This window comes from Eschrichtius robustus, chromosome 10 (assembly GCF_028021215.1).
Source record: "Eschrichtius robustus isolate mEscRob2 chromosome 10, mEscRob2.pri, whole genome shotgun sequence".
In the NCBI taxonomy this organism is placed as follows: Eukaryota; Metazoa; Chordata; class Mammalia; order Artiodactyla; family Eschrichtiidae; genus Eschrichtius; species Eschrichtius robustus.
This window is the reverse complement of record NC_090833.1, coordinates 21731448-21759282: the sequence shown is the minus strand read 5'-3', so window position 1 is coordinate 21759282 and position 27835 is coordinate 21731448. Positions and strand designations below refer to the sequence as shown.

General features: G+C 40.8%; 1 protein-coding gene across 2 annotated transcripts in view; it reads right to left on the bottom strand.

The window, feature by feature from the left end:
• Positions 1 to 27835, bottom strand: part of SUSD1 (sushi domain containing 1) — a 136028-nt gene that overhangs the window by 78305 nt on the left and 29888 nt on the right. For both annotated transcript variants that reach the window (XM_068552905.1, XM_068552904.1), the window contains exons 6-8: positions 16631 to 16810; positions 6812 to 6909; positions 6004 to 6190 (exon numbers count right to left, since the gene is read on the bottom strand). In XM_068552905.1, the coding sequence (XP_068409006.1) occupies positions 6004 to 6190; positions 6812 to 6909; positions 16631 to 16810 (465 nt within the window). The remainder of the gene's footprint in view (positions 1 to 6003; positions 6191 to 6811; positions 6910 to 16630; positions 16811 to 27835) is intronic.

The following is a 27835-nucleotide window of genomic DNA, read 5'->3' as shown; positions in this document are numbered from 1 at the left end:
ATATTTCTGCTTAGCACAATGTGGAAGAGACTAGGTAAAGAAAGATGCTGAGAGCTCTATGCAACATGCCTTCCAAGCAAAGGAGCAGGGTTCCAAAATCTCAAAGGAAGGAATAGGGGAGGACTGGTGCCCATAGAGGTAGGGGCTGGAAGAAAGGATAGGCCACAGGACTGCTCCAGCTGGAGCCATTTAGCCTGGGGGTTCCCAATCCTACATGCACATCAACCTCACCCAGACATGGCAGATCTAAAGTAAAGCTTGGACATCTGTGGGGTTTTTTTTTTTTTTTTCTTTCACTTCACCAGGCAATTCTGATAGGCACCCAGGGTTATATACTCTGCTATCACTATTTCTACTTCTAATAATAATAATAATAATAGCCTTTCCTTAGCACAATGGAGATCAGTAACAGGGAAGGACTTCTAAGGGGAGGCCTAGGGACCTGGAGGTTCCACCTGACAGACAGCCTGGATCGGCAAAAGGAGAGACTTGGTTCCTTCCTGCCTCTGTAGGCTATGGCACCATAATGAAGCCAGGTAATGCTGAGCTGGCCCAAGAGCTACAGCTTCACCACTCAAGATAGCAAAGTGCTCAGAAATAAAACTCAGGGCAGTAGGTTTTCTCACAGCTGCTCTCCAAAGGATACTGGATCATCCAACCAGCAGGAAATCCTTCAAGATGAGATCTGAGATAAGCATACCAATATTATCCAATAAAAAGTAAGATCAAAGGGAATGCCATCCATTTTATTATGAGGGAAATATCAAACCTAAATAAAACTTTTATCTTCCAAGGATAAATAATATAGAAAGGGGGGGAAAAAGCCTATGAAATGATTTTACAAAGAAGAAGAGGGAGATCGCACCTAGAAGGCAAAGAATGAACACTGTTGAAAAAAAATAGTGAGCAAAATAATGGTAAAATTCAGCAACATCTGTTCTGTACTTTCAGTAAAAAAATTTTAAAGATGAGTCAAACAGATTAAGGATGAGATGGTAAGAGAATGTGATAGCAGAGAGGAAGCTGGTTGAGAGAGGCAGAAATAAAAAGGGAACTAGAAGAGACAAAAAACAAAAAGAAATGAAAGTGCAACAACAGAATTTAAAGTGCATCAGAAATGTCAATGCAGGGACTTCCCTGGTGGTGCAGTGGTTAAGAATCCGCCTGCCAATGCAGGGGACACAGGTTCGAGCCCTGGTCCGGGAAGATCCCACATGCCATGGAGCAACTAAGCCCCTGTGTACCACAACTACTGAGCCTGAGCTCTAGAGACCGTGAGCCACAACTACTGAGCCCGCGTGCCACAACTACTGAAGCCCACGCACCTAGAGCCCATGCTCCGCAACAAGAGAAGCCACCGCAATGAGAAGCCCACGCACCGCAACAAAGAGTAGCCCCCACTTGCCGCAACTAGAGAAAGCCTGTGTCAAGCAACGAAGACCCAACACAGCCAAAAAATTAATTAACTAATTAATTAATTAATCTTTTAAAAAAAGAAATAGTGCATATATGAATAAATGCATATAGAGAACAAACTTGCTACATACTCACAGAAGGCAAAGGAAAAAGGCATGGATATAAAAAAAGAGAAAATAGAAGACCAATGCAGACAGACAAGGAATTCCACATAGGAGTATTTGAAGAGCAAAAACAAACAAAAACAATAATCAGAGATTTAATGAAAGAAAATATTCCTAATGTGTAGATAGATTGAAATTTGAAGATCCAAAAACTCACAGGGTACTAGGAAAACTTTGTGAAAAACATTAGCATGTATATAACCCATGACTGATATTTCATGAAAGAAAGGACTCATGTCTCATTCACTATTGAATTCCCGATGCCTAAAACAATGTCAAACACATAGTAAGTGGTCAAAACATTTACCATGTGCATGAGTAAATGATTAAAGTCTTGAACTTCACACATAAAGAAAGCTTCTATGATATCCAGGCTGAAAAATCAGATTGTCTACATAGGATTTTTTTTTTTTAATCACACCTTCAAATTCCTCTTTCAAAACTTTAAATTCCTAAAGCCAATGCGAAATGCCACCAGAATTCTGACAACAAAGGTTTTGGCCCAAGAATTTGATCTTCAATCAAGTTCCTATTCACTTGTGAAGACAACAAAAGGATGTTCTCAGATAATCCTGGGCTCAGAAAGTATCCCATTCCTCAGTAAGAAGATAGAAATCACTGTGCAGAGAGAGAAATAAAAATACAGAGAAAGATAGAGATGTTTTGGTATGAAAGAACTGGCAGTAAACACTGAAACTATTAAAATATATACCTATTTAAATAATTGTTATGAATATTGCTATAAATTAATATAAAAATGAATCCTTTAAAGATGTAGTACATGTTAAAAATAATTAAAAATAAGAAGCTGGCAATAAAATGCTGTATTAAACCAATAACATAAGGGAAGCAAAAGGGGAAGGAATAAAAGGAAGTAAAGAATGCTAACTTCCTTATCTTACTGGGGGAGAAGTTAACATTATTTCAGTCAACACAGGCAATAAGAGAAATACACATTCAAATAGGATTTTTTTATTTTTGTTTTTTAATGTGTAATGCAGAATAAAAGCAAAATCTATACTGTTTGAATCACTGAAAAAAGAAAATCCGTGCAGCAAAAAGAGAAAACAATGGACATAGCAACATAGCATAAAAAAGAGAAAAAATTAAGATGACAGAAGAAAGGAAAACCATATCACAAACAACACTAATGTAAATTGCTTAACTACTACTTTTCTCAAAAAGGTTTGCAACATATGCTGTCTCCTAGAGTACATCTGTAGCAATGTTATCCAGATAGCTTTTAAGAAGAACAAAAGGGGGGCAAAGGCATATCATGCAAATAGAGCACAAAGAAATCAAGAAAATCAGGGAAAAAAAAAATTAAATAGGCTAAAGTGAGCCACTTCTTAATAGTGGAAGTTAGAATCTACAGTTAAGATATCAATCACGAACATAAATATCATAACATCAAAATGTGTGAAACAAAACAATTAGAATTTCTAAGAGAAACTGAGAAGAATGGCAATCCAAGTAAGCAAAAAACAGTAACAACAACAAAAACAGAAGTCCTGAAAAACCTTACTACTAGAGCTGATTTAAGACTAGATCTTACCTTACAAGCAAACACTCTACCTATTATCACAAAACTTTGCCAAATAGTAAGCCCCAAGAAAATGTTGATAAATTCCCCACAAAGAATACTAAAATGTAAAAAAAAAAAAAACTAGAAATCAACAACAAAGTGTAAATGTTAAAAATATTTTAAACCTACCACTTGATAACACACATAATTAATCCTTCAATCAATGGGGAAATCAAAATAGCAAGTAGGGACTTCCCTGGTGGCGCAGTGGTTAAGAATCTGCCTGCCAATGCAGGGGACACAGGTTCAAGCCCTGGTCCAGGAAGATCCCACATGCTGCAGAGCAACTAAGCCCCTGTGTGCCACAGCTACTGAGCCCGTGTGCCACAACTACTGAAGCCCACGTGCCTAGAGCCCATGCTCCACAACAAGAGAAGCCACCACAATGAGAAGCCTGCGCACTGCAACGAAGAGTAGCCCCTGCTCGCCACAACTAGAGAAAGTCCACACGCAGCAACAAAGACCCAATGCAGCCAAAAAAATAAATAAATATATAAATAAAAAATAGCAAGTATATAATGCTTTGAAAGTAAAAATAAAGAGAACATATATTAACACCCTCATAAATAATTCTTCGATCAAGGGAAAATCAGAATAGCAGTTATACCATGTCTTGAAAGTAAAGATAAAGAGAACATGTATAAATGCCTAAGGAATTCTGCCAAAGCTCAAATCTGGAAGGGAGAAAGAAGCACTGAAGGCTTTTATTATCAAACAGAAAATAATGGAAATAAGTTGAACTATGCATTCAACTCAAGAATTTAGTAATAGAACAATATAACGAAGTTAAGAGAATCAGGGAGAAGGAAATAATAAAAAAAAAAAATAAGGGGAGAAATTAATAAGACAGAGAAAGAAAAACAATTAAAAAACCCAAGAGATTACTCTTTGGGGAAAACAACAGTAATAAAACAGACAACCCAAGCAAAGCAGATCAAGTGTTAAAAAGAGAGAAACACAAAACTACAAATCAAAATAACCTGGGGTTATATAATCTGTAACCCCAGAGGAGTTGTAAACAAATATTCCATGTGACATTCTACCAATATATCTGCCAATATATTTAAAATCACAGCTAAACAGACGTTTCTTAGGAAAGTACAAATTATAAAAATTGACTCAAGAAAATGTAAGAAGCATAAACAGACCCCCAAAAGCATAGAAGAAACTGACAAAGTTATCAAAGAATCATCTCCCAAAGGGGTGAAACTTAAATAATATTATGAGCAATGTGTCCAACTTTAAGGGAAGGGGATAATTCTAAAGTGATATAAACTTTTCCAAGGTATAAAAAATATGGACAACTTCCCAATTCATTTAAAGAGAACTAGCATAACGCTAATAATGAAATCAGATGGCTAAATGTGCAGGATATAGAGGAGGGAATGACAGATCTTCACAAGAGTGCATAAGGAAACAGCAAAGACAAAATTTGAGTAGATATGGAGTAAATGTAGAAACGTACTTTGTTCCCAGTTGGAATAATTCAATATAAATCCCAATTCTCACTAGATTAATTTGCAAATTTAATCCAATTCCACTTAACATTTCAGACAGAGGAAGGAGGTCTGGAGACATTAAAAAACTCAGCCATGGTCACCCAACTCTTAAGCGGCAGAGTTAAGATGCAAATCCAGGTATGTCTGACCCAAAAGGCCATGCTTTTCTCAGTGGAAATTAACTTGAAGAGGTTGAAGAGGATATTAGTAAAAACAGCTGACACTGAACAGCAAGCTGTCATTCTGACTGAACAGAGATAGATGAGTTTGGAGTCCTGGGATGCTCTTTTAAAGAAGACATATTCCTAATAAATCTACAGTAGTTTATTTTTAACTTTGAACAACTTTCTCTAGTTACTATATTAATTGGACAATATCTTTCCCTACCTAGTATTTACTTAGAAATAAATCATTTTGTTTTATTTATATACAAGTACCCTGAGACCTATTTTGTATAATTTCATAGTTGGCTTGATATTGTTAAGACTGGCAGACTTCAATTATTTCTGCAACATCCATGTTACTTCCCAGTTCCTCGTGGCAGCAACACCTAAAGGTTGAGTTTTCTTAATTAGGACATCAAATAGCTAGTTGAGAACTACCTCAACTCATCCAAAATAATAAATGTCACCAATGGCTTTTCAAGGTTTGCTTATTAGGAGTTTAATTAGTCCTGACACCCCACAACCAGAATTATGAAAAAAAAAAAAAACTTACTGTAATTGTCATGATGATATAAAAATCCATGTGATAACTATGTGCCTTGGGGTTTATTATGACTTCTTGAAGCTCCTTCTTGTCCACTCCTCTTTCACCCCGCATCCACCCTCCTGCATCCTAAGGCTGCCTCCCCCTCTCCACCTGCCCACTCTCAACTCGGTTCCCCACCCCCAATCAGTCCTAGGGTCAGTTCCCATCCTGGAGCACAGCTCCTGGGTCAGCCTCCCTGGATCCACCTTTCCCATAGGCAAGAGTGAATGCCTTTTGAGTTTCCTACCAAAGATAAGCCATGTGGCTACCCTCTATTGCCTTGGATAACTGAAATGGACTGCATCATCACCTACTGTTCTCCTCTTTTAAATGCCTTATTACCTTCCACGTCAACCAGAGGACGCAGCTGAGAATCAATACATCAGTGACCATTCAGCCTGGCATCAATAGGATAGGAATCTCTCCTACCAGACCCGCTCTGGTTCTGAGCCTTAGAGCAATTAATCCCCTGGCTACAAATCTCAGAAAGCAACCGTGAACTCTCCTGACCAGTAGATTCTGAAGCACATTTCCCCACATCCTGTGCTTAGCATTTTCTAGGAGGAAATGAGACTTCACCTCCACCTACCAGCTGTCTGGAACCCAATGATGGCTGGCACAGAGCGTCTGGGAGAGGCAGTAGAAATGTGCATGGTGTAGTTGGTGCCCTGGTACAGATCTAGGCACACTTCCGGGGTCCTGTTGTCTGTGGTCAAATTAACTGTCTCCTCATGAACTGTTTCCACGGGGTCCAACCGTTGTCCTTTTATGTATATCTTTGTGAGGGGAAAAGACAAGAGAACCCACCATGACTCCAGTTAAAACAAACAAGAGAGATTTTTGTGGTGCTGGAACCTACTCTCTTACTACTCCCTTTAATACTGCACTGCTCACCCCAGGGGAGATAAATAGGGCAAACCTCTGCTATCAGGTATCTGATGATGAAATCTGATCAGCCCAGTAATCCATAAATGCTGAGAAGCGACATAAAATGAGGGGTATCTCCAGGGAGTGCTATCCTGCACTCAAATGACCAGCAATCAATGGAGGCAACACAACCTGAGACCCGCTCGCTGCAAACTGTCACCGAGGCAGCAGATGCTTCTAGGCTTGTTCTGGGGGAGTGAAATACAAGAGCTTGCAAACAAGCGATAATGATGATACCAAATATAAATACATCCCACACACATACACGCTGGAGGATGACAAATATACTAAACACAAAATGTAAAATAAAATAATCTGGATATCTTAAAAATTCTGTTCACTTTTTTAAAGGGCTATGGGATTGGAAAGCTATTAGATTGAGAAGCACTTCGGGAAGCAAGTCCCTCCTACTGTTATTCCCATGGTAACCATTTCTGCCCTAGCAGGAAAAAGGAGCTCACTTTACTTACCACATATACGATCTTGGAGTTTATTCTTCCTGGGTTTATTTGCCACCTCACACAAGTGTTATTAAACACTGACACGTCATTAATTTCTATAATTGTTTCTAAAATAGAAAAAGAGAGAGTCCACTCACAAAATGCATCGATGGGCTTTGGAAAAACCCTAATGGCCACCACATTAGAGGGCATGACTTAGTTTATCTGCCCAGCTGGTCTCTCTGATGATCACCATTCATGCTCTGATTCAGAAACCGAATCAGCAATTCAAGTTACCCCAGGCCAATCACCCAATTTAACTTCACCATGAGTGAGCTTGGCCCATTACCTGATTTGGAGGAAAAGGAAAGATTCCTGCTTAAGTATGGGTGAGAATTCCAACCTGTGATTGGTCTGACAGGCCACTGGATGCCACTGGTGTTCCACTCCTGTGGGATAGAAAGCGGCCCAGAGCTGAGCCCTGAATCCTCCCTGCAGCTGCACAGGTAAGATCAGCTTCCGGCTTCCTCATCCCACCCAGCTGATGGAGCGTTATTTCCAGGTCACTGCTGTTCCCAAGAGGGAAATGACACGCGTCACCACATAGGACCATTCCTCAGGAGCAACCCGTTGGGGTAAACTAAATAAATTCTCCACAAGGTCCCTGGATACTTCCAGGGCTCCTTTAACTGAAGCTATTTAATCCTGACTTACTAGGAAGCCACTAATTTCTTCAAGTTGTTCTGCTTTTTTTATATATTCTGTGTGTATTTCATGTAATATATTTGGCAATATGGGAAACAGTATTAGGGCCTCGGTTCCTGAGGTAACACAGTTTCCAATGAACCTAGTGAACCACCTAGGAAGTTGTCCAGATGGGAAGGGGGCAAGGATCTAGCTTTTTATCCATTTAATAAATTACTTGCAGATAAGTAAAACTATTTTTACTTGCAGTTGACATACTCTTGTCTATAAAGAATCCTAAGGAATTCACATACACACACACACACACACACACACACACACACACAAAGCTAAGAAAGGAGTTCAGCCAGGTTGCAGGATACAAGGTCAATGTACAAAAATCAATTGCATTTCTGTCCACTAGCAAGGAACATTCCAAAAAGGAAACTAAAAAAAAGAAAATTTCACTTACACCAACATCAAAAGGAATAAAATTCCCTGCGGGTAGAAGTTACCAAACCAACACCTCTGGAGAAGGGAATCATCATCTCACCCACAGGAATGTTCCTCAGCCCAAATTCAAGCTTCCCCACTGAATCAGACATCCCTTGTGGATGTTCTAGAACCTCTCAGCTTCTCCTGTTCCTTGTTCCAGCCCTGCATGGGCTTTGATACCATGACCGTGTCTTGTCTCCCATGCTGGGGCTTCCCTGCTGCATACCCTAGCACATGCAACCTGGAAGTGGTGGGGGGTATTAACACCTCCTGGGGGACAGGAGGTACTAGATAAGTCTGCCCCTTATCTTTCTTCCCCTTGAAGGGCAGACCTACAAAGACCTCTCAGGGCGCTGTCGCACTGATGGAGCAAGACTTGCACTCAGTGAAGACCATTGCAACAAGGCGTCCTTACACTGGCTCTGCTTCCTTCCCTGCTCTACTCTCACCTTAGCCCTCACTCCTGCTTCCGGGATAGCATTCCCTATTGTGAAAAAACTATAAGCCCTCTGCCTCAGGCCCTGCTTTCTGGGAAACCCAAGGTAAGACTCCCATCAAGAAGGGTGAGAAAGATAAGTCTCCGCGCCAGAAGATGTCTCTCTTCATCTCAGCCCCCATCCTTCCCTTCTAGTAAATCTCTTCTCAGCCTCCAAGTGGGAAAGGGAGCCTGCACCTCAGGCACCTGTAGGGTTGACTAATTTCTCCTCTACTCAGAACCAATACTATCTTTAGACAGACCCTAGTCTACTGCTCTCTTTGCCTATGGAAGATTTTATATCTTTACTAAATCATCCCTTCAGCAGCATTGCCGAGGTTCTCTGTTACACATTACCTGGTCTTGGGTAAGCCCAGGTCAGCTGACTACAAGTGGGAATAAATGGAGGCAGAGAGAGGAAAACAGGCAAACTTCTGGAGAGACACCAGAGGATCACCTATGGCTGTCTAAAGCACTCCTGGGTCTCTGCATCAATGTTTCTCCCTGGAGCACAGATAATTTGAAATCAAAGAAATACTCCAGTTGTGGACATGGGTATCCTGATAGATGCAAAGACCTATCCATTCACCTCCTTGGGTAGCATAATGATGATGTTGGCACCAGTCTTTTATCAGCTTGAACAAGCCCCAAATATTCCTGGCCCTTTCCCTCTCCACTGACCTTCAAAGCCCTAGAGTTCTAGACTCCTCTGCTCATTCCCACATCCCTCTGATACTCACCCTCTGGTCCAGAAGGAAAAGGAAACATCCCACCCCTCACCTTCTCTCTGAGTTGCCAGTAAAGCACATTTCCTTCCCACTCGGGACCTCTTTGCCACCCAAGCAGAGATTAGAAAGGAAACATGAAAGTTTCCTTTCTTGTTCTTCCTTTTTGCTCATTCACTATGACAACTGCAAATAACATCTCAAAAATGCTATCTGCCTCCAGGCTGTGCCATGCTCTCTTCACAGAGGGACCCAGATCTGATTATAGGGATGTCAGATATTTCATCCCAAGGAGTAGTATAACAAAATCCGGTGGCTTTTCCCTCCAGGTGTCTACGAATCAGCTGGAAAGACTTCATTATAAATGTATCAGCTATTAAACATCAATATCCATGTTGCCCCTTTAAAAGAGATGACTTGGGAGACTATGCCCTAATTCTAATAGTACCTAAAACTGAAAACATTTCTGGAAGTTCTCTTTGGAACTGACTCCAGGGCACTTTATTCACCACTGACCCTTAACTGAACGATTATCGAATGCCAAGCATCCTCCCATGCCAGGCACTGGGCTGTGACGATGATCAGAACAGAAGTCCTTCCCTCAGGAACATGGCTTCTAATGGAGGGAGCAAACATATAAGCAGAAAAATTACAACTTGATAAATATCAGAACAAAGTTGCACACAAGTACCACAGGGTATAGAGAAAGAAGCCACCAACTTTCACTGGAAGACCTGGGGAAGCTGGCTTCGTGGGGGGAATGACCTTCAGGGCTGAATGGCTGAAGAGTGAGGAAGACAGAAGACAGAACAGCAGGTCCAATGCCTGCAAGTGTAAAGGGTGTGGCAGATTCAGAGTGGTGACAGAGACGTGTAACATGCTGGGGAGGAGGAAAGAGGGGAAGCGAGGTTGCAGAGAGAGGAAGGGATCAGACTTGGGAAGACCTGCTCGCTAGACTAAGCACAGACTTACTCCGACGAGACTTGGAGAGCTAAAAGCAGGAAGATGATGGGGACCTCTTTTCTTAGAAAGATAACTCTGGTGTGTTTTGAAGGAGACACTGGAGGTCACAAGGAAAGAATGTGATAACCTTTACTCAGTGATTACAATACATCAAACACTGATACATAGGTCTTTATAGATTTGATCACACTTTCCCAGCAGTCATAGGAGGCAATCATAAAATCAATAATGAGTGAACATTTATTGAGTTGTTACTATGGACCAGATAGCATGTACAGTACTTTAAATGTATGATTCATCTAATCTTCAAAATAACACCATGAATTTGACATTATCGTGTCCATTTTACAGACCTAAGGCTTAGAGAAGTTAAGTAACCTGCCAAAGGTCACACAGCGAGTAAGCAATGAAGTCAGGATTCAAAACTAGACCTGCCAGACTCCAAAGCCCAGAGCCTTTGCACTGAAGTAGTTATTCAGCAAAAAGGTAAAAAGATGAAATCAGGGCACTGTATTTAAAACCGTGAGCAATTCTGAAGGAGAAGCAATAGGAGGCAAGAGATAAGGAGTCTAGGCTGACTGCCAGTCTCTGAGCCTGAGAGTCTGAATGGATTGCCTTCTACTGTACTCATAAGAAATATAGGAGGAAGCAGACTGGGTTTGTGAGAAAGAGACGAACGAATTGTGTTTAGAACATGCTAAGTCTGAGTTAATCTACCTGGGTGAAAAAAACAGTCTTGAAGGTCATCAATGGGTAGATGGTAGTTGAAGCCCTGGGTGCAGGTGACATGCCCAGGTAGGGCATGGAGAGCAGGTGGCGTGATGGCAGGGCACTGGGACACATGGAAACCAAAGGGGAAACTAGAGGAGAAAGAGGAATGCAGAAGGAGGTCGGAGGCTGGCTGGGAGAGTGTGATGCCTCGGGAGTCAAGGAAAGAGAAGATCTGAAGGAGTGTCTGCTTCCTCGAACGTTATCTCCCTTCCTTCCCACCAATCCCCCCAACCTCCTCGCTCCCACCCAAGAAGGGCCTGGAGCAGAACATAAGCACTGGGGGCTCGACCTCTTGCTCTTCTCTCATATGGCTCTTTCTTCCCCAGTGGAGGGCATGTGGTGCCATGATCAGATCTGAGGTCTGACTATGGACAGAGGCAGGCAGAGCAGGTCTCTGCCTTGTCCAGTTGTAGGACGTTTAGGCTTCTCTGGCCTAAACAAAGTAGGCCCCCATAGCATCCAGCTGAACTCTGAATTGGACTTTGGGGACAAAAGCCTCCGTGGGTTATAAAGTACCTTTGCTTTGCTTTAGATTCTGCACGTGGCGCATGGGTGCGTGCGCGCGTGTGTGTGTATAAATGTACATATATAAAGTTATGTATTTTAGTATTCTATTAGCATCCAGTATTTCTCTGTGGTACTCATCATGTTTGTAACTAAATAATTTTGTAATTAGTTATTTAATGTCTATCTCTCTTGAATGTAAGCTCTATGACAGCAAAGACAAGATCTATCTATCTCTCCATCCCCAGAAACTAATACAGTTGGTTGGACATAGATATTTTTAAAATATTTATCATTTGGTTGACTGGTTGAATAGATGGATAAATGTATGGATAGCTTATCAACAATGCTCAATGTTGTGGAAAGGTTAAGAGGAAGGAGGATTGACACTAGAACATGAATTTGACAGGTGGTCATCAGTGACCTTGAGAGAGAGCTACAGTGAAGTGGGGTGTTGGATGCCTGATTCTCCTTCAGGAAGCTCAGAAGAGAAGAGGGTGGGAGGGGACAGATACAGTGAGCACAGACTACTCTCTCAGAAGTCCCATTGCGGCCAGGGCCTAGTCTAGTGCACTCTCTTGGTTTCCAATTTTATATCCATTTTCTCTACTTTTGAAAACAGTAAAAGGTCCTACAGAATAAATTCAAGAGACCTTAACAGAATGTCAAGCTCAATGTCATTTCTCGTATCTGATTTCAAAAGTGATATGACCAGTCTTCTAATATGACTCATAAACTACCTCCAAAGGCAATTCCCAAATAGATTACAAAACCAACACATTTTGGTAATAGCAGCATCACTGAAATGAGGGTATGGCTTCCCAAGGTGACAACGTTGAATAAATGCATGTTTGGCTATAAGAGTTTTGCTATGCTTCCTTTCTTCTTTTTAAGTCATTAGGGTCACATAAAATAGGTAGAAGCAGCATGGCTTAAAGTAGTGCTTTTCTAAAATGCATTATACACTTTAGGATGATTTTTTGGTGGCACATGAATACATTTTTATATGTCTGCTTTGTATTGGTTTTTGTGTATATTTGAAAAAACCCAGGTGCTCATCAAACTCATGATATCACATGTATTACTGTGTCCTTGATCAATAAATTTAAATTAAAATTTTAAGTTTTAAACATAAGTTGTTTTAAGAAACTTATTAAACTAAAAAATACTTTTGTTCTGGCAAACATTGTCAGGGTGGTCTACAAATAATTCAAGCTTAGGAAAGTGGCAGGAGACAGATCGTGGGCTTTCCAGGTTTAAAGGCCTGAGTTCAAATCCTGTCTCTGCCCTTTACTAGTCATTGAAAGACCCTGTGAAAGTTGCGTAACTTTTATGAGTCTCAGATTACTCATCTATGAAATGAAAATATCAACACTTCACAGGGTTTTTCTGAGGACAAAATGAAATCAAGCATCAAGGCTCCTAGCAGAGCCGTGGGTGTTTAAGTTGGTGCACAATCAATGGTAGCTATAATGCTTGACGGTCTAAACATTATGCACATATTCAAACAAATCCCAGCCATGTGGCTATCTGCATAAATGTGCCCATTTATTCCGGCTGACCTTTCTCTTCTATCTGAAATATGTCTAGCTGCGAGTGAGCACTCACTGGGCTGAAGAGGAGGATCAACAACAAAACAGAAGGGGCAGGAGCTAACAGGAGGCCTGGAGGCATTTGGACTCAGTCCCTGAGTCGGGTGAGGGGGCCCAGAAAGGATCCCAGCAGTCAGTCTGTGTTTCCATAGAGATGTTGCTCTTTAGAGAGCCTGGAGTGAGTGAGCGTCAACTTCATAATTATTAACTCAGATTCTAAACGTAAAAAGCCAAACGACCTGTGCAGAATGAAAGCCAGGGACAGTCTTATCAAGAATGAATCAGTCCCTTTGATCTTGAGGTAAACCGACTCACTGAACATCAAGCTTCCACCTGGGGTTTTTCCAGACACTAAAGTAATTGCCTAATTCTCAGCTGTCTGGAGTTTCCAGTCTAAACTGGCCTTAAAAAAAAATTAAAAAGTCCCACCGCCTTGCCGGAGTTCACACTCCATTAAAAACATATACAGATCTAACTGAATCACTTTGCTGTACAGCAGAAATTAACACAACATTGTAAATCAACTATACTTCAATAAAATTAAATATATATATGTGTGCGTGTGTGTGTATATATATATATATATATATATATACACACACACACAGATCCATCTTATTAATCCAAAGAAATAGGGACTCCAAAAATATTTTTAACTAACAACAACTCACGTAAAGTGAAGATAAGTTATTCTACCCAATTTAGAATGAAACGCTCATGTATAAAAAGATGGGTAAACAGAATGAAAACAAAGGACAAGGGTAGAAGGCATTCACAGGTTAGGCAGAAACGTAAAAGAAGATGGGGAAAAAACCCAAAAGTGAACATTGAAGGAGGTAAATACAAAATACACAGAGAGATTTGGGACAGAAGGGGAGGTGTGAAGAAATAGGTGAAAAACAGGAAAAAGAAGGAAGGGAGGGCAGCTGAGCAAGAGCCATGGTAATCAGCATCTCTCACTACAGTTCCAGAAGCCTCTCGTACCTACCCACCCAGCGATCACGTGCACTGTGCCATGAATTAATCAGCATGTAAATCGCCCCCTTTATCTGAGGAAATTGAATTTAGCTGCCAATCTTGATTGAGGGCATAGAGGCCTCCTCACAGAAAGATCACAGCCCTCAGGGAGAAAGCCTTTTCTCTCCTTAAATCAAAGCTTGCATAAACCCATGGAAACAGCTGCAGCTGGAGCCACAGACTTTGTGAACGGTGGCAGGCTGAGGTTGGTAATTATAATTAGCAGTTACATAACATGTTTGTTCTTCAAAGTGCTCTATAAGCATCAGCTAATTAATAGCTTACTATGCCCCATGCAGATCCACTGGTTTTTCATGGAGTGACTAATCCTGGTACCCCCAATGAATTCTGAATGGTGGAGGCACAGCAGCTTGAACAATGAAGCAAATGGCTGAGGGTCCAGAAGCTACGCCCAGCTCTCTGACCAAGTGACTCCATAGGTAGCTCTGGGCCAAGACCACCTCCCCAGATGTTGAATTCAGCAACCCACGTGGCAGCTGCCTCACTTCCTCCAAATAACTCTTAGAGGTGCTGCTGGAGGTGCAATAATAGTTTGGAATGACTATCAGTCTGGTTCAAAATGGCATTAGCTCTTCTCAATGTCCCCAAGTATGAAGACTGGGACTGTGGAGTCCTTGGCGTTAGTTACAGGTTTGCCCTTGCTTCTCTGTGCAAGTTGGGCAAGTCAATGGGACCTAAGAGAAGGCCAAACTCGATCTCTGGGTTCTCATCCGTGTCTGCCCTTCCTTGTTACTATGATTGCAATCTCTAGCCTACAGCCTGCTGCAGTTGTGGTAGAGATAACTGAATGTGGGAAATGCATGGCACAGGCAGGGCCTCAGCAGCAGAGCTGAGTTCTTCATCTACTCCAGGGATGCTTTACCCAAGGCCTTCAGAGGTCCATGATTTTGTAAAATATTATATGTATATCCGTATGTGCATTTCTTTGGAGAAAAGTCTATTTACCCTATTGCCCTGTAAATTCCAAGAAAGTAGTGTCCAGCAAAGTACCTCACACATAGTGTATGCTAAATAAACATCTACTGAACAAATTGATAGATTTCATCAAATTCCTAACCCCAAAATGGTCATGAACCATTCCTCTATGGACAAATAATCACCAGCAGTCCGCATATTGTATTTGCTCTGGTTAGACTTTCCTATGGAAAACTTTGATTGGCAACACCCAAGACATTCTTCCATAATTCCGCTACAAAATCAAGCCAGAGACCTAGACCAAAGCTACCTTGAGATTTCACTCTTCAGAGATCTGTCTTCAGAGCCAAGCAAGTTAACAGCTTGAAATAAATTCCCAGAGCCATTCAAGACCAGGTGACAACCATTTGTCACACCCACGGCCAACCACCACAAACCTAAGAATCATTGCCTTTTCCCATCTTATTTCTTGGAAGCCGAGGTGTGAAATAAAGCATGTGGAAGTCTACACTTCTGACTCATGAGAAGATCCTCTTCAAGCAAGGTTAATCATTTCAGTAAAAGACCTAACATGTGCACAGTAGTTTAAACTTCTAAATGCTCCCCATAGATTATCTCATTTGATTCCCTCTCAACAACTATTTGAGGTAGGAAAAGCAGGTTTTATTTTCTCCCTTTTATAGATGAGGAAACTGAGGCTCTGAGAGAATAATGCCTTACCTAATGACACACAGCTAACACATGGCACTGCTAGAATGTGAACTGAAGTCTCAAAACTCCTTTTCACCGGTAATTTCATTTGGGGGTATATATCCAAAAGAATTGAAAGCAAGGTCTCAAAGAGATATTTGTATACCCGTGCTCACAGCAGCATTATTCACAAAACCAAAAGGTGGCAGCAACACAACTGTCCATCAGTGGATGAATTGATAAGCATAATGTTTATATGTATACTACAAAATATTATTCAGCCAGAAAAAAGAAGGAAATCCCACCATTGGCAGCAACATGAATGAACCTGTAGTACATTATGTTAAGTGAGATAAACCAGTCACAGACGGATAAATACTACATGATTCTGCTTACATGAGGTCAATTAGTCAAACTCATAGAAACAGAAAGCAGAATGGTGGTACCAGAAGCTGTGGGAAGGGGGAAGTAGGGAGTTACTGTTTAACCCATGTAGAGTTTCAGTTTTTCAACATGAAAAAGTTCTGGAGATTGGTTGCGCAACGTGAATATACTTAACACTGAAAAAATCATTAAGATGGTAGATTTTATGTTGTTCATATTTTACCACAATTAAAAATAAACATTAAAAACCTCGATATACATTACACCACCTTCTCTCTGAAAAGCTGTCACCATGTGCTTAATTAGGACTTTTAAGTATTCCCCCCTGAGAAAATGGTTCATGGAGAAAAATATCTCAGGCAACCAAGCAGAAGAGACAGGAATCACTGTGATTTAAGGTGGGTTTCAAAAGATTAGATGCATAAAATTTCCTATCCAACTTATTTTCCCAATCCACCCTCTAAATCTTCAGGGTTTAGCTGACAAACCTAAAGCCAGGTGCCTGCCCAGGTAAATGGCACAGCCAGGGCAGTACACAGGGTAAGCAATCGAAGGTTTTAGGTTCTGCTGTTTGCTTCCACGAGACAGGAGCCCCACAGAATGGAGTCTATACCTGTGCATGACGAAGTACTTGTTCTCCAGATCCTTTTCTCTGTGCAAACAGAAGTGATCTTTCCTCCAGAGCTCTCAAAGCCCTCTTGACAGACATAGTGAGCCACACCGCCCAGGCTGGAGCTGTGATTCCCCACCAGGACCGCGTGCTGCACTTCCGGAGGGCGGCCACAGTCGATCTCTGCAATGGGAAGTAGCACAGCACTTGTTATGACCCATGACTTCTACCTCATAATTCACCTTTTAGAAATAAATATTTAGTAATGATAGAGTCCAGTCATATGGGAGAAGAGAAAACACTAACCCCATCAAATAATCCAGTTGCAGGTATTTAAAATAAGATTGTTCAGAAGTAAGGAAAATAGAGATCTCTGAGTTTAATAAAATTTATAAACATGCATGTATAGAAAATATTCCAATTATGAGATTATTTATGCTATAGAGAATTCCTTGGTCAATGAAATAATCCATCTCAGGGTTATTTTACATATTAAGATTTTCTGGTACCTTTTAGTATGTATCTTCAGATCATTAACTCCTGAGCAGATAATAATGCAAATGTAGTTTTGTTGGTTTTTTTTTTGCTAACTGAAGAGTAAATGAAATATATACAAAATCTCTGAACTTTTTAAAGCAAATTAATGGGGAAAGTATTTATAGTCTAAACATTCAATATATATGCACCTTTCAAAGAAAAAAAAAATCAGTTGCATAGAGGGAGACAAACCTGGAATTATAAAACTGACATGAAATTTCTTCTCTGCAACTCTGACTACCAGAAGACACTGGAATATTTACAGAAAACAATCTGAAGGACAAAGATTATGACATTACTATTTTAGACCCAGCCAAACTCTACTTCATATAAGAATAAAAGAGTCATTTTCAGATATTTACAATTTTTAAAAAATCTATATGTGTATCTTTTCTGGAAGAAAAATTAAAAATAACCTCAGACCAAAAAAAAAAAAAAATCAATCAGAATAAATGCCCTAAGAAAGGAGAAGGACAGGGCTTTAGAAGAAACACTAGTGAGCAATGAAATAAGCAGGATGTACAGGTAAGTCTCCATAATCATTTAAGTGTGACTGTAGAGCTGGATAGAACTAGCAGTAAAGGATTCTAGAACTAAAAGCTGAACAATGTGAAAAAATTAATAATTTGCAAATTAAATTCCAAACTATTTCAATAAAATCTGAGCAGTGAGGTGAAGAGAAGAAATAAAACATGCTAAATTTCCCATACAGCAGTGGGGAGCTCATAGACACAATTTTATTCAAGAAAATGTAATAAATATAAAATATAAAGTAAAGTAGTGATAATAATTGCAAATGTAATCCAGTTATACCTAAGTCCAGAAAGAAAAATACATAACTTTTGGCCTTCATTCTGATTTTTAGTTTTCTCCCCCATCTGCAGAAAGCCAAGAAAATTAAGCACTCTTGATATCCAGACTTTTAAAACATGAGCCCATTTATGGAGATAAAGCATACAAAAACAGAGAAAATGTTATGATCTGTTCCCAACTCCCCATTAACCATTCATGGCATTAGAAATATGTGGCTTCTCTTAAATGAGCTTCTGATACAGAATTGGTGGATTTACTGTAATTGTACTCTTCTCCAACCCCTTATGGATGTTTGGTCTGTTCTAGAACCCCAGAGTTACTTCCCTGAGGGAGGCCTCTCGGAGCAGGGTTTCATCTGCTATCATTGGAGTTATCATAAGACTCTCAATATAACAGCTCAACCCACCTGACCAGTCATTTGGCTCTGAGATTTTTCAAAAAAGAGTTAGGCTCTGGTCAGTGCAGATGCAAATCCTGAGCAGTTATGGGACCAGAATGAGGTGGTCATTAAATAAATCCTCCAACCCTATCTATCTCTCAAGTCCCATGTTTGCTCATAGGAATTTGTTCCCTTCTCATACATGTTGACCAGACACAAGACAAGACCCCTTGGCCCTCAGAATGTTTTCCCAACATCAAACCTTTAGACATGTTTACTGGCCCAAAACATTCCAAGACATGAGTATATTTGTGTGTGCATGAGCAACCAACCGAACAGGTGGTTAATGTTTCCTAAGACTGCCCAGTGATTGTTGACATCAAAAACATCTAGTTTAAGCCAGGGTTCAGTTAGAGCAGGAAATTAGAGGGATCATCAGTGAATAGATTGAGGGTATAGGTTTATGTAGGTCTATGGACCTTGAAGCTGGAATTCTAAACAGCATATTGGAGAGATATGGGAGGGAACCTGGTGACAGATAGTCGGATTAGGGGAGAAGCATAGATACTAAAGGAATAAGAGTACAGAAGATAACTAAATTGGCTTCTATATTGGACATCACCAAGAATAATGGAAGGCATGGTGGCTTTAGCTGGGACGACAAGATTTTTTTTTTGGCTGTGTTGGGTCTTCGTTGCTGCACGCAGGCTTTCTCTAGTTGCGGTGAGCAGGCTCTAGAGTATAGGCTCAGTAGTCGTGGCGCATGGGCTTAGTTGCTCCCCGGCATGTGGGATCTTCAGGGACCAGGGATCGAACCCGTGTCCCCTGCATTGGCAGGCGGATTCTTAACCACTGCACCACCAGGGAAGTCCCAAGATTTTTTAAAATTAATATTAACTTGGGGGTAGATAAGAAATCAATAGCCTGTTCTCTAGGGACTCAGGTAGATGTCCAGTGGTAGGCAATCTGGACCCAACTCTGTGAGTTCCCATCACAGAGCTATTCGAGTTGGACAGTCCCTTGGCAGGAGATATTTAGAGAGGATTCCGGCGTGGCTTGGATTAAACACATGGTTCTAAACAATAGCTATACAATCTGAATCACCTGGGGCGCTTCTGAAAAATCACCCATGCTGGAGTCTCACACACACATCCCCACCCTCACCCAGAGATAACTCTTCTGAATGAGTAGTACTGAGTTGGGTTCTTGGCATCCGCTTTTCTACAAAGCTGCAAATGTGATTTGTATGCACACCCGCAGCTGAGAATCTAAATTAAATATCGGTATGAATAGCTACCATTTAGCGTCATATGCATCCCGGTAGGGCCCCAAGTATATATCATTACTTCTTACAGTAACCCTCCATGGTAGAGATTATTTCCCCCATTTTACAGGTAAAATGGCTCAAGATGGTTAAATAAAACATCCAAAGTCGCATAGGTAGTCATGTGATGGCTACAAGCAGAATCCACATCCTTCAGATTCCTTCTCCTACACCCACTGCCTCTCAAGAGCAGCTCCACCTCTGAAAACCTACAGTGTATGCCCCCTTTCTACCCCCTTCCACCTTGCTCATCCTCTCTCTCCTCGAGGTACACTCTATCTCCCTCAGACCTAGCAAAATCCTTCCCAGTCATGAATCTGCTCCATGACTAATGGAGGGATCCCTTCTCCCTCTGAGCTTTCGTGGCCTATGTTCATTCATTCATATATTTACTGAGCACCTAGTACATGCCAGACACTATGCTAGTCACTATAGCAGAGAACAAAATGGAAAAGATCACTGCCCTCGCAGAACTGAGGGAGAGAATAATTAGACAAAAACAATAAATCAACAAGGTAATTGCAGATTGTAGTGAATGTTATGTAGGAGGAAAGACAACGTGATAGGATAGGAAAGACTTTTTAAATAGAGTGGTCAGGAATGGTTCAGGCTCTCTGAGGAGGTAACGTCAGAGTTGGGACCTGAAGGATGAGAATGAACCAGTCATGTCCAGGACCAGAGGAAGAACATTTCAATCAAATGAAGTAGCCAATGCAAAGACCCTGAGGCGAGAAAGCTCTTGAGATGCTCCAGAAAGGGAAATGCAACCTGTTGGCTGGAGCACAGTTAGCAAGAGGGAGAGTGGCATGAGACGAAGGTGCAGAGGAGAGCGGAGCCAGGTCACAGAGGGCCTTGTAAGCCTTAGGAAAGAGGCTGGGTTTTAGTTAAAAGCAGTGGAATGCCATTGGAGGATTTTAAGCGAGGGAATGAAATAACTTGACTTAGGTTTTTAAAAGACCATTTTGACTGTTGGGTGGATAAGGGATGGGAGAACAGGAGCAAAAGGAGAGGTTGGTTAGTGTCTAGAGCAGTAGCCCAGCAGAAAGAGAGATGAGGTCTTGGATGCACTTGAGAGGTGATGGCAGAGATGGAAAGAAGTGGATGGATTCGAGATGCATCCTGGAAGCAGAACAAGGTTCTTGGTGATAGACTGGATGTGAGAGTGAGAGAAGAAGCAGAATCAAGAATACTTATCTGTCCTATTCATCTGACCTTTATTTCCTCCTTGAGGATTTTGTGGGTTTGTTTTAATGACTATGTCTTCCCAAATATACGGACAGTTCCTAAAGGACAGAATCTTTATCTTATAATCTCTTGCTTCCCCACAATGCCTACTTACAATAGTAGTTTTTACATGGTAAATTATAAATAGTTGTTTACTGGTAGCTTGCTACTACTTTATCATTGTTCAAGATGCAATATGTGTTACTTCGATACGATCACAACCCCTGAGGAAGGAAACACACATCAGTAAATTGTAAGTATAAATAACAAGACAGGAACACATTATCTCTATATTTTTTATCCAAAAGAGGTAACTCATAGCTACCAGACACCAAGTAGATGAAAGCTGAGAAAAAGACCCACAAAAACTAATACGTATCAGTCTTGTACCAGTGAATTCTGGGAAAGCTGTATAAACTGCAATAATTTTAATCATAATAGCATGCATCAAAACCTACTAAACACAAGGTAGTCTATTAGATATACACTATCTTATTTATTTCTCACAGAAAACCCTACTGCAAGGTAGATGGGTTTTTCTCATGTAGTTTATAGATACAAAAATGGAGGTCCTAAGAGTCTGTCACATTCAAAAATTACACCACTACTAAAAGACAGAGCCACGGGACTTCCCTGGTGGCGCAGTGGTTAGGAATCCACCTGGCAATGCAGGGGACACAGGTTCGAGCCCTGGTCCAGGAAGATCTCACATGCCACAGAGCAAATAAGCTCGTCTGCCGCAACTACTGAGCCTGCGGTCTAGAGCCTGCAAGCCACAACTACTGAGCCCATGTGCCACAACTACTGAAGCCCACGTGCCTAGAGCCCATGCTCTGCAACAAGAGAAGCCACCACAATAAGAAGCCTGCACACTGCAACGAAGAGTAGCCCGCGCTCGCCACAACTAGAGAAAGCCTGTGCGCAGCAACAAAGACCCAATGCAACCAAAAAAAAAAAAAAAAGGCAGAGCCAGTATTCAAACCATGGTTTTTGTGACCCCAAAGTCCAGGTCCATTATATCTGGGCAGCTTCACACTGAAGGGGTCCACTCTAGGCTCTGACTGGGACTGATCTTATAGTTCAGCTAAAACCTCAGAAGAAAAGGTTGCATGAAAAAGCATTTAAATCAGTCTGGAAGGGGGTCCTATGACAACTCCCTCTGTCCCAATCTTGTCTCCGAGAACTTTCCCAGAGAAGAGAGCTGCTGGAAATGGACTTCCCCTGCCACTGTATTTGCCCTGAAGCCTTCTTGGTACTGATGTTTAACCCTATGATATGGGGGTCTGGCCCAGGTTTTGCCTGGAACATAAGCCCATCACAGATATTCCCACCATGCGTAAGAGAGATGGCAGCCACTGCCACTTCTACTCAAACCAAATGGTACCCAAGAAAGCAGGTGATCCCTATTAAGACATATTCAAAAATCAATCCAACAGAGACTGCAATAGGTAATAAAAATATCACTATCACAAGGAAAGAAGCCATTTAAAAACAGTTAACATCCAAAGGAAAGAAAAAAAAGAATAAGCAGCACAAATTTTGTATTGCATATGCATAGGGGTGTTCATTAAAGCACACGTTTCTCTGGCTAACTACATTATTAACAACGTTTGGATCTGCATCAGGAATACAGTCAACTAATTATGAACATGGCTGGGAATTTTTCCTTAGTATCCTATTATCTGTGATTTTATTCAAATAATCAACTTCAAAATAGGTCTGTCTCCCTGGGGGGAAATGTGTTGTGCCAGCTTCAAGGACCACATTGATACTGTAACTCTGTTTCATATCTTGAAGGTAAAAATGTTTATCCTCACTGCTAGCTTTAAAATTCTACCCAAGAAAATATTCCAGAAGGAAATCTGTTTGATGAAAGGTATAGGCAATTTATGGTGTCTAATCAACAACTGACTGTATCACCAACGACTGCTATTTATTACACATATCAGCACAATAATGTGATTGATGACAGAAATAACAGAGTAAAATAAGGCTTAATCTAAGACTGTTTTAGAGACCAAAAAATACCAAGCTGAGAAAGAAAAAATAATGACCAATAATGTCTACAAATTGAGGCAGACATTTTGCCAAATGCTGGGGGAATAAATGATTGACCTATTCCACCTATTGATATTGACCAAAGGGAAAAAAAAAAGATCTTCCCAGAAAAATAAACTACTAGATGAAAAACTCCAGTAAAAGGGCAGACACAAGTACGAAAACGGAAGAAAATCACATTAAAGCCAGTGTGCATCTTTACCCAACAATAATAGGAAGAAGTCTCTATTGTGCCTTAGGATCAGATCAGAAGGTTTATGTAACACCTGGAATTTAGTGCAACACGGTAGGTAGTAAGGGCCACAGTCTAGGCAGATGAATACCAGAGTCTACACTACATTCATGTTCTAGATCGGATAATTCAGCATTTATACCTATACTTTCTTCATTTGTAAAAATGTTCTCTTCCCCTCTTAACAGTAAGCTCTTTGTGGGCTGTGTCTATATTCTATATCTTTAGAATATCCCCTGTAGTCATGTGAGTTATTAGGAACATTAATTTTGGTGAAGTTTATATGTAAGAAATATGGCCTAAGGAATAAGGCTGAAAGCGTAACCTTATGACAAAGTTTCATGCACTTAATGGCATGTTCTGAGTCGGCCAAATTTAGTTAGACCCTCAATCCAGGATCACTTGGGCATTAAATGATGTACATCACTGATGTTGGCGTTGGAATCTAACATCACAATATGTGGCTACTTGAATTTAGACAATGTTATCACAGTCATCAAAAGGAAATGGGAGGGTTATAGCATTCCCTGAAGCACATTTTCAAAAGTGTCGATAGCTTATTAACGGTTGTAACTAAGCCCCTTAGTAACAAAAAGTGTACTTGCCCTTAAGACAGTAGAAAGAAAAAAATTACTTTTTGATGGATTTTTTTATTCTAAAGTTTCCCATGAACTTTAACCTCAACTAATAATACATTTCCTTCAGATCGTATTCATAGATCATTTGGAGGAAAAAGAAAATTTTCCATTTCACATTAAAACACTTACTGTCAACAAGTAGTGTCTAATATGGAAACGGCTAGAATCTGAACACTTCAGAAACTGCAGAGGAGGTGATAGGGTAGGTAAAAGAGTGAGTGCTGGAAGAAAAAAAACAAGAGTTTATCAGCGTGTCTCTTAAAAAGATCTTCCATTCATAGAGGTGAAATGGTTTTTGATGCTTTGAGCTGCATAGGAATCTTTCTTTTTTAAAAAAAATAACATTAAAACTCTTCATTTTAATGTTCTAGCTGTAAATAGAATATTTGAATCAAAAACCAATAAACAGGGCTTTCCTGGTGGCACAGTGGTTAAGAATCTGCCTGCCAATGCAGGAGACACGGGTTCGATCCCTGGTCTGGGAAGATCCCACATGCCGCGGAGCAACTAAGCCCGTGCGCCACAACTACTGAGCCTGCGCTCTAAAGCCCACGAGCCACAACTACTGAAGCCCATGTGCTACAACTACTGAAACCCACGCGCCTAGTGCCCGTGCTCCACAACAAAGAGGAGCCACCACAATGAGAAGCCCACGCACCGCAACGAAAAGTAGCCCCCGCTCGCCGCAACTAGAGAAAGCCCGCGTGCAGCAATGAAGACCCAATGCAGCCAAAAATAAATAAAAAAATAAGTTAAATAAATTAAAAATGGATTTCTATTTAAAAAATAAATAAATAAGGCAAAGTGAAAGCTAAAAAATTTTAGACCTTCCCCACTTAGGGAAGTTTCAGAAAGACCTTGAATTTTCGTTAGAAACATTACCTGCCACTCCCCACTAGATTATGACTTTCTTATTATGATGGCAAACATTTATCCAGCAGCTATTCCACATCAAGCACAATGCCAAGTGCTTTTTATCATTATGTCATTAAATCTTCATAATAACTTTATAGGGTGACAACAATTTTCTCCCCTTCTACAGAAGGAAACTTGAGTTTACAGAAGTTTAGAGGTGGTGATGGAACCAGTAAGCAGCTCAGCCAAAACTCACACAAGACTTTCTGATTCTAAAGCTCATGTTTCATCACCCTGAGTCTTATAACCAATGTCATCATTCATTTTGCACACTCAAGTGGCTCCAACCATTTGTAAGTGACATGTTTAATGGCATTTACTTGGCAAAAGGGTCACACAAGAGATTTGTTGCATGCAGCAGGTCAAGACAGTTTTTAAAGACCAGTATGTGGTGAGGTACCAGAAAATCGATTTCAAAGGAGAACACTCCCATCACCTGGAACACAGATGCTAAACACAAGGTGAGTGTGCTGCTAGGCCAACCTCCCTCACCCAGGTGGATATCAGGAGCCAATCACAGCACTCTTCCCTGCTAAGCACGGATGTGGTCCCAGAACCCTCAGACACTACTAAAAATTCAGAGGCAGCAGTACAGTGAACCCTGTCTGCCACTCCTCCTCTGAATGCACTCATTTGCATTCCAACTTTTGTCAAAGCCTTTTCAAACCCTCCCCAACTATGCAGAGAGGAGATTTGGCTCCACTAAGAAAATCTTAAAAGATGAAGAGCTGACTCAGCAACAACAAATATCCTTCTGGATGGAGCTTTTCATCATTGCCTCCCACCTCCAGGGCTCACTAAGGCTACTTCTATATGGAATTTGCCTTCTGGAAAAGTGCTTTGGGTTCTCAACTTGATACATAAGCTAGTGACATAAGGTAAGCCACTTCCTTGCTCTGGTTCTTAATGGGAATAATACCCATTATTGGTCGTAAATGGAATATTTATGAAATGGGAAATAATGCCAACCTATTAATCACCTCAGAAGGCATTTTTAAAGAGCAAATAACACAATGTTTATGGAAAACCTTGTAAACCTTCAAGTGCTGGTCACCTCTAGAGAATCAGGCTCTGCTATGAGTGGACTTAAGAAACCACGTCCCACCCTTGTTAACCAACTCAAAGAAGAAACTCTGCCTCTGAAATCAATCCACAGGGTTGGGCCATCCATCCTGCAAGGGCCACATGCGTGGATATGGGGAAACCAAGAGTCAGCCCCAGGGCCTTGTTTTTGGTTTATCACAGCATAGAAATGTCATGCCAGGTGAGAAGCAAGCATGAAGGTGCAGAAGACAGAGTAAGAAGGTGTGGAATCAGGACAGGACATGAAGCTAGAGGGGGGAAACAAAAGAGGAAGCCAGGGTTTCAGCAAGGCTCAGCCACAGGACAAGCTGGGACGCAGTCCGGAAGCCAATTCCACTATGTCTGCCATCATCTGGGCCACCCTTTGGGGGTGATTCACGGTGCTTCTACAGGCCTTAGGTATGCCAGGCACTGTGCCAGGTGCTGAAGAGATGATACTGAAGAAAACTACATGGTCACTGAGCTCCCAGATTTACAGCCCAGTAGGGCAGACTGATAAAAACCATGAAAATAATGATAAATAATATACTGACGTGTTGTGTACTAAGCAAGAGAATGTCAGAGATGACATTTCAGCTGAAACGTGAAAGATGAGAAGGAGCTTCCTGTGCAGAAAGCAGGTAGCCTCCCTCAACAGACGAATGAATAAATAAAATGTGGTGTACACATACAGTAGAAAATTATTCAGCCTGAAAAAGGAATGATATTCTTCAAAAGGTACAAACTCCCACTCATAAGATAAATGAGTACTAGGGAAGAAATGTACAACATGACATATGAAAATTGTTGAGAGTAAATCCCAAGAGTTCTCATCAAAAGGAAAAAAATATCATTTTTTTATTTCTTTAATGTTGTATCTATATGAGATGATGAATGCTCACTAAACTCATTGTCATAATCATTTCATGATGTATGTGAGTCAAATCATTATGCTGCACACCTTAAACTTACACAGCGCTGTGTGTCAATTATATCTCAATAAAATTGAAAGGAAAAAAAAGGAATGAAGTTCTGATACATGCTATAACATGGATGAAGCTTGAAAATATTATGCTCAGTCAAATAAGCCAGATATAAAAAAGACAAGTATTGTATGAGTCCACATATATGAGGTACCTACAATACAAATTCACAGAGACAGAAAGTAGAACAGAGGTTACCAGGGGCTAGAGGGAGGAGGGAATGGGGAGTTCTTGTTTAATGGGTACAGAGTTTCTGTTTTGAGATGATGAAAATGTTCTGGAAGTGGACAGCAGTGTTAATTGCACAACATTGTGAATGCACTTAATACCATGGAATTGTACACTTAAACATGGTTAAAATGGTAAACTTTCTATTATGTGTATTTTACCACAATAACAATTTTTAAAACAGGTTGGCAATTATTTCAAGTAGAGAGAAAAGGCCCTGAAGCTGATAAGAGATTGACATACTGGTTGGGAGAGAATGATGGGAGACGTAACCTGTATAAAAGCCAAAAAGGACAAACCCCTGTTGGCTCCAAAATCCATGGTTAGGAGTTTGGATTTTATTCTAAGTGCAGTGGCCATTTCACTGTTTTTAGAAAGGTTTTAAGAAGAAGAAGTAAGCGTGGAAGCGGATTCTTAAAGGGACTATTCAGTGCCAGACACACTGCTGGTGAGAATTCCCAGCCCGAAGGGAAGATAAGGCCCCAAAAAGGATGGGAAGAAAATCTGGAAGACAGATAGTCCCAGAACCCTCAACTGGTCTGCCTACACTGCAAACCATTCATCACTGGACCCTTCCATGGGAGGCAAACTACCAAAGGGAAGAACACAAATGTCACCCCTTCCATGAACCACCCAATCTCCCCACCTGAACTCTCTTAGTCTTTACCCATTCTTCTCACATGATACTTAGGAGTTCACCCTTATAGAATAGTTCATGGTGTACCTGTCTTTACTCTGCTCCCAGACTCCAGACTTACCTAGTCACAGGATCTAACAAGTATGCCAGACTCTGGATTTGTTGCTAATGATAACAC